Source organism: Sinocyclocheilus grahami, unplaced genomic scaffold, assembly GCF_001515645.1.
Source record: "Sinocyclocheilus grahami isolate Dianchi unplaced genomic scaffold, SAMN03320097.WGS_v1.1 scaffold260.1, whole genome shotgun sequence".
Lineage (NCBI taxonomy): Eukaryota > Metazoa > Chordata > Actinopteri > Cypriniformes > Cyprinidae > Sinocyclocheilus > Sinocyclocheilus grahami.
In genome coordinates, this window is record NW_015505439.1 from 254,334 (window position 1) to 261,990 (window position 7,657).

Genomic DNA, 7,657 nt, shown 5'->3' on the forward strand with positions numbered 1-7,657 from the left:
AAATATGTGACCTTTAAGTTGGTCGGATGTAATAAAAGCCTTCCCACACTATAGCACACTGATCTTTCACACCACTATGGACCTCCTGGTGCCTTTTAAAACAGTCCACCTGTGCAAAACTCCTTCCACACAGAGAGCACAAGTAAGGCTTCTCACCTGAATGAACTCTCAAGTATCTCTTCAGTGCTGACGCTGTAATAAAATCCTTACCGCACTGATCATAGTTAAAAAACCTCACTGTGGAAGGACCAGCTTAAACCAGCATCCCAGCGTCAAAACATACCTAACCAGCATATGCTGTTTTTTTCAACAGGGTTATCTGTCCATATATTATTAGATGTAACAATGTTGTGACCTTAGTTTATTTTCAATAAAGAATAAGCATAAACCAACCTCTTTGTCCTTCATTAGGTTTCATACTGCAGGATTCTGAATCATGTTCTCACGGTTCTCTTCAATAAACGCTTATTTTTGCATATTTCAGTCCCTAGCCCATGAATATAGATCGCTGCTGATTTTTGTTCTTAAAACATTGGTAACAACATCGCTATAAATAGTCGCGGACAATATGCTCATGTTAAGTATCAAATTAATGACCGCTAATGTAGTTAGCAATATTGTTCTCACCGTTACTTCTAAACAGTTATCCCGTACGGAGCGATTTACGGGCGTCCTGGCATGCTATACCCAGATTGCACAGGTACGTCTGTCTGCAAGATGTCTGTAAAAGATCTCTTCATCTGGAAAGCATCTGCTGTGTACAAACATTTCATAGACGTCTTTAAGATGTCAGTTTTACATTCATTCTAAATCATTAACATCTTCTAAACGTCTATTTGACATTTGATAGGAAACAACCTGTAGACGTATTGCAGATGAACAAACACTAAAAAATACGTCTTGCAGATGTAATGCAGACGTCGAATAGAGGTCTCTGAGATGTATGTGTTAGGGTGACCATACGTGCCATTTTCCCAGGACGCGTCCTGGCCAGGATTTCTATATTGCCTAAAATATCTAGGTTTTGGCTTTGTTTGCGTGTGCAGACCGATCAGTGTATGACATCAAAATACCTTGAGAGCATTTTGAAAGCATAAGGAACCGTCTGTATGGTATTTTGATGTCATACACCGATTGGTCTTCACACAAAGCCAAAACCTAGATATTTTAGGCAATATAGAAATCCTGGCAAGGACGCGTCCTGGAAAAATGGCACGTATGTTCACCCTAGTATGTGTGCTATCAGGGTTCGCTCTGGTCTCTACTGTAACTGTCTTCAGCTCGCTTGTTGTTCATTTATCAAGTGTCTAAATTGTTTCTTATCTCAGAATGATTTCAGAGTTTCTCTAAAAGCTTTATATTGCAGGAACAGATCACCTGCTATGACTATGTGTAGAAAACTGGTAACTGATATTTTCATATGATTAATATATGCACTCAATAAATACAAACATATTCATCGATATTGAATATCTGTGTCAGGAACAGGAAACACTGCTGTAATCATATCAAACGTTTATTATAGAATAAAACAAAATAGAACATTAAGAGTGGATATGAACATCAAACATCAATCAAATATTCAAATTAAGATTCAAAATAACTAAGTTTAAAGTTCAGTATTTGAGGAAGACTGATTTTAAAAACCAGCAATCAAACATTCTGTTCAGCTCTCCTGGATCTGATGTCATAAACCAGAACAGCAGCAGCAGCGGCGGCAGCCACGCCCACCAGAGCAGTGACGACCAATCGGATCACAGCTTCAGTAGAACCACAAGCGTGGACAGAGTCTGAGAAATAAAAACATCAAACATGAGTTCAGTTCAGTCAATAATGTTAACTATCGGTTGCTGTTTTATTTGTCAGAAGTTTAATATACCCAGATTGCACAGGTACGTCCGCAAGACGTCTGTTAAAGATCGCTTCATCTGGAAAGCATCTGCTGTGTACAAACATCTGATAGACATCCCTAAGATGTCAGTTTTACATTCATTCTAAATCATAAACATCTTACCCTGATAGCACACGTACATCTTGGAGTCGTCTATGTGACGTCTGCATTACATCTGCAAGATGTATTTTTTAGAGTGTTTGCTCATCTGCAATACGTCTATAGGACGTTTGCTATCAGATGTCAAATAGATGTTTATAAGATGTTTATGATGTAAAACTGACATCTTAGAGATGTCTATAAGATGATTGTACACAGCAGATGCTTTCCAGATCAAGCGATCTTTAACAGACCTCTTGCAGACGTATCTGCTATCTGGGTAAAAACGATTAAAACATTACATTCCAGATTTATTTTTAACTTTCTATTTCAGATTGTTTGTAAAATGCTGTAATTTTAATCAGTCTTGGTTGCTCAATGTTTTTTTAAATGTTAAATTTTTACAAGGCTATATTGACCAAATAAATAAATACGTAGATATGAAATATTGATTTGACTTTATTTTAAGTTTTTACCTGTATATTCCACTTATAAGAACAGTCCATTCGAAAGTATAAAACAATCGGCTTAGCAAAAAGAAAGACAGGGCTACAATATCATCCACAAGCACATATGTCTGCAAGAGGTCTGTTAAAGATCGCTTCATCTGGAAAACATCTGCTGTGAACAAACATCTGATAGATGTCTTTAAGATGTCAGTTTTACATCATAAACATCTATTTGACATCTGATAGGAAACGTCCTATAGATGTATCGCAGATGAGCAAACACTCTAAAAAATAAGTCTAGCAGATGTTAATCAAATAGACGTCTCCGTGATGTACGTGTGCTATCAGGGTGAGACACAAAATGGTGCCAGATGCGTTTGTATGAAATTGAATCAAGAGAGCGCAAGTTCTCTGTGATATACAGCGTTGCTGTGGATGACAACGAATATAAGACAACACTTGAATGCAACTATTGGCCAATCAGAATTGAGTATTCCACAAAGCTGCGTAGTAAACACTAATATCAGCGCTGCTGTACCTGAACATGTGTGACAGAGTTGAGTGATGTCCAGATGTTGAGTCTGGTTGCTGATGGGATTGTTGAGCACACAGCTGTAGCTGTTTTTATCCTGATATTCCACCTCCAGAGGTAGAGAGAGACTGATGCTGAGATCAGACACACTGATGCTGGACAATAAACTGTTTCCTTTGTACCAGGAGAGAGTCACATGATCCACATTCACCACTGAACACACCAGTGAACATGATGATGATGATGATGATGAAGAAGAACAATCTCTGCTGATGACAGGACAAGGCAGACGAGCTGGAAACATGAGAGAATAAATGAACAGCAAGTAACTAGGAGGCTGTTTCGTTTTGAGTGAAATATTAGTATGCATCTTAATTATTTTCTCAAAATTTATAATGGATTCACATGTACCAGGTTCATACTGTCAAACAGAAAATTGCCATAGACTAATTACCAAATGAAAGACTATTTTAAAAAACATGAAAAATAAAGTTCACCAATGAATGTGTATGTTATCTTAAATGATTTGTTTTATATATGAAGCACAAATGACACTGTAATTGTGACTCACCATAGACAGTAACATTGAATCTGTGTGTGGTCAGTGTCATGCCATCGATTACTTGATAAAGTCCAGAGTGTGTGTTTCTGGTGTTTGTGATGGTCAGAGATCCAGTCTGATGATCCAGCTTCAGTCTGTCTCTGAATCTCCCGTCAGGACCATCATATGTAGAAAAGATTCCAGCCTGTTTATTGATTTGAGCGATACGAGCCTCTGGACGTCCAAATGTCCACATTATCACATCATGTGTCTGTATTTCAGTAACACCAGATTCTAGAGTGACTGAACCTCCCTCCATCACTGACACTGACGTCACTGCATCTGCATCAGCAAACACACCTGAAGAACAAACAGAAACACAGGGTTTGTCACAAAAGTAAACGAAAATGATAAAATCCAAACAAAACTGAGTCTTCGTGGTGATTTTGAATAAAACTAATTTACTGATGCAGGAACTGAAGACATCATCTCACACAGAAAACACTTTTACTGCAGATGAGAATCACGTCACAGCTGAGTTTTTCCATTACAATGCGCTACTTTTCCATATTTTTTCCAATGTCAGCTTTTACTGTGTCAACTTTTACACGCATAGCCGCTCATTAATACCAGTTCCAAAACAGTGGACCAATCAGAAGACCCCGGAGGCGGGGCATGCGTTGCAAGCTTTTGTTTACAGTAGGAAGTTGGCATGGCAACTGTAACGATAATGATACTTTTAAAGGCCAGTATTGTCGATGTCGATACCGATACCGATACAATAAAAAAAGTGTGAAGTGACATGTGGCCAAGTATAGTGACCCATACTCGGAATTAGTGCTCTGCATTTACCCATCCAAAGTGCACACACACAGCAGTGAACACACACAAATCGCGAACACACACCCGGAGCAGTGGGCAGCCATTTATGCTGCGGCGCCCGGGGAGCAGTTGGGGGTTCGGTGTCTTGCTCAAGGGCACCTCAGTCGTGGTATTGAAGAGAGAGAGCGCTGTACATTCCCTCCCACCACCTACAATCCCTGCCGGTACGAGACTCGAACCCACAACCTTTTGGGTTATGAGTCCGACTCTCTAACCATTAGGCCACGACTTCCTTCCCATTAGTATTTAAAAGACTTCCCAATACTACTAAACTGAACTTTTAAATGATGAAATATATGAGGGGCAGTCGTGGCCCCATACATGGCCACACATCACATCCTTTCCTCTCCTTTCCTTTTTTAAATTATTAAATTGCTAAGAGTAAAATGGGTAATGATACCCACTTAACTTTATATTTGAAATGCATTTTAACATTCAATATGCTTTAATTGCAACTTATTAGGTTATATTTATGTTACACATGGTTAAAATATGTTTACTGTACCATGGAAATCTACAAATACTATAGTTGAACTACGGTCACTTTAGTAAAACCATGGTTCATTTTCATAAGAGACTGCCAGTGAAAGGCTGTTGCATGCATAAAATGCAACGTTTTTATTCTGACAGTGTATGATTTATACCAACATTATAGGGTGACCATACGTCCTCTTTTCCCCGGACATGTCCTCTTTTTGGACCTACAAAAATGTGTCCGGCCGGGAATTCTTAATCGCCCAAAATCTCCGGGATTCAGCCGTTTTCTTAATCCCGCTCCCGCTGAATCTCTGACCACTGCCGCCTGCTCCCGCAACATGTGTTTCGCGATTTTTGTGTCCACTCCTTTAAACATTCTAATATTGTATATAATTTTGGTGCATTAAGGAGTATTTAAAAGTATAATATTAGTATTAGTATTTAAAAGAGATTTAAATCTCTTTTGAATGAGCGTTTACGCTGTTTACTCTCACTTTCGATTTCGCCATCACACTCACTCTGTGTAAAGGGAGCACATCTCACAAGATCAGATATTTGTCAGTGAGCTCAGGATCTGTTGAGCAGCAAATACTCCAGCATGGTCTTGTCAGTCATCTCTCCTTATTCTCGACCTGTGATCAGGCAAAGCTGACTCCGGTAGCTCTTGTTGGATGCAGGGTTGCCAAGTCCGCGTTTTTTCCACAGAATCGGGCTACTTTTAAACTGTTGCCCTGGGTTGATTTTCTTCCAAAGTGGGTTAAAGGTTTGAAATATTGCATAAATTACATTTGACTGGAATGATTGTATTGAACATGTTGCATTCTACCTATGATAGAACTTTCATGGACTTCTACATTAACTGTTCCCTCCTGGTGGAAAGACCTGCCCAGCTCTATCCAAGCAGCTGAGTCCTTAATATTTTCAAGAAACGGCTGAAAACACATCTCTTTTATCTTCATTTGACCCTCTAACTCTAGCACGCTCTATTCTAATGCTACTTCTAATTTTATCTCGTTTTTTTTTATTAAAAAACTTGACTAACATTTGCACTCTCTATTCTATTTCTATTCTAACTACTTGTTTTATTTATAAAGATAGGAGAGCCTCTAACGCTAACATTCTCTATTCTTTCTACTTATTTTTATTTTATTTATTATAAATAATGACATTCTTACACTTGCGTTATCTATTATTTTTCTGTTCTATTGACTTGTTTTATTTTTATTGAAATATTACCCTCTAACACTAGCATTCCCTATTCTTTTTCTATTCTTTCTACTTGTTTTCTTTTTATTTATTATAAAAACAAAAGCAAACAAACAAAAAAAAACCTTACTACATATACTGTTAGGTGAAGCCCCACCCACAAACCCCGCCCCCTACTGTCCTCTTTTTGAACAACTAAAATATGGTCACCCTAGAACACGATCAATATGAACTTTTAACGTTCAGTTTAAATAAATCTAATTGCACTATGTAGGCTACAAAAAAACACACCTTAGTATCGATATTTTTTGAGTATCGATACTTTCGATACTCGCATCAGTATCAATATCGATACTTCAGGATCGATACGCCCATCCCTACTATTGTTTCCATTATTGTATCAAAGCGTGTCTCGAGACCTTTGTGTTCTGTGCTGCGCTTTTTAAAAAGTACATTCCTGAGCACTATGTCCCCCGTTTTTAGACGCAAAGACGTGTTCTGTGTGGACGGCCCCTAATGCTGTTTTTGAGCTTTGTTGTTTTTACATATGGGACATTTAGAAATAACAAACACTAAATCGGAAGAATGAACTGTAGTCATAAAAACACATTTCAAACTCACCAACCAGATGCCACAAACACGAACAGAACCAAAATCTGTCCAACATCTTCAACGGGTTTAGTCCACAAATATGAAGAGACAAACAGTAATAAAACAGTTTCAGTAATAAAATGACAGATGCATTGATGTGAGGCTGCTCTGTAGTAAAGTGATGTGAAACTCATCTCGGCTAAAATAACTGCCTGTTTATTCTGTGTTGATGAGTGTGACCGTTTACCTATTTTTTGCTCATTTCACAACATGCGAACTTTACCTGCTTTGAGCTCCAGTACGCTTCAACTTCCTGCAGATCTGTTCAATGGCCTCGTTTTCAACAGAAATAAATTGACCCATAACATGATTACTGAATAGAGAAGTTAAAAGTGTGTGAAAGCAGCCGTTTCATCATGAGATCCTGAGAGTGTTTGGCTTGTTGTTCATTTCTTATCAAATGTCTCAAATGTTTCCCCTCTCAGTCTGATTTCAGTTTCTCTAATGTCTTTGTGTTGCAGGAACAAATCACCCGCTTGAACTGTGTTTAGAAAAGTGTTCTCATATTATTTTCATACTATTAAAGGGGTCATATGATGTTGCTAAAAATAACATTATGTTGTGTATTTGGTGTAATGAAATGTGTTTATGCGGTTTAAGGTTAAAAAAACACATTATTTTCCACATACTGTACATTATTGTTTCTCCTCTATGCCCCGCCTTTCTGAAACGTGTCGATTTTTATAAAGCTCATCGTCTGAAAAGCGAGGTGTGCTCTGATTGGCCAGCTATCCAGTGCGTTGTGATTGGCTGAATACCTCAAGCGTGTGACGGAAATGTTACGCCCCTCACCATACTGTGATGATGCCGTGTCCCGGCCGGAGCGACGAGACAAAAACATGAAAACCCATTATAAACGAGACATTCGTTGCATCCAGTGGGGACATAATTACTGATTATAATGACTTATACTGTCTTTTTACGCGTTG

General features: G+C 38.3%; 1 protein-coding gene and 1 pseudogene across 1 annotated transcript in view; both read right to left on the bottom strand.

Annotated features, from left to right (window-relative positions):
• Positions 1–2,033, bottom strand: part of LOC107599101 (zinc finger protein 850-like) — a 26,448-nt pseudogene extending 24,415 nt beyond the window's left edge.
• Positions 2,034–3,023: 990 nt separating this feature from the next.
• LOC107599102 (SLAM family member 5-like) overlaps positions 3,024–7,657 on the bottom strand; it is a gene marked incomplete at its 3' end in the record, with an annotated part of 10,745 nt that continues 6,111 nt past the window's right edge. Inside the window, exons 4-6 of the mRNA XM_016290604.1 lie at positions 5,366–5,390; positions 3,543–3,872; positions 3,024–3,265 (exon numbers count right to left, since the gene is read on the bottom strand). Coding sequence (XP_016146090.1) covers positions 3,024–3,265; positions 3,543–3,872; positions 5,366–5,390 — 597 coding nt within the window. The remainder of the gene's footprint in view (positions 3,266–3,542; positions 3,873–5,365; positions 5,391–7,657) is intronic.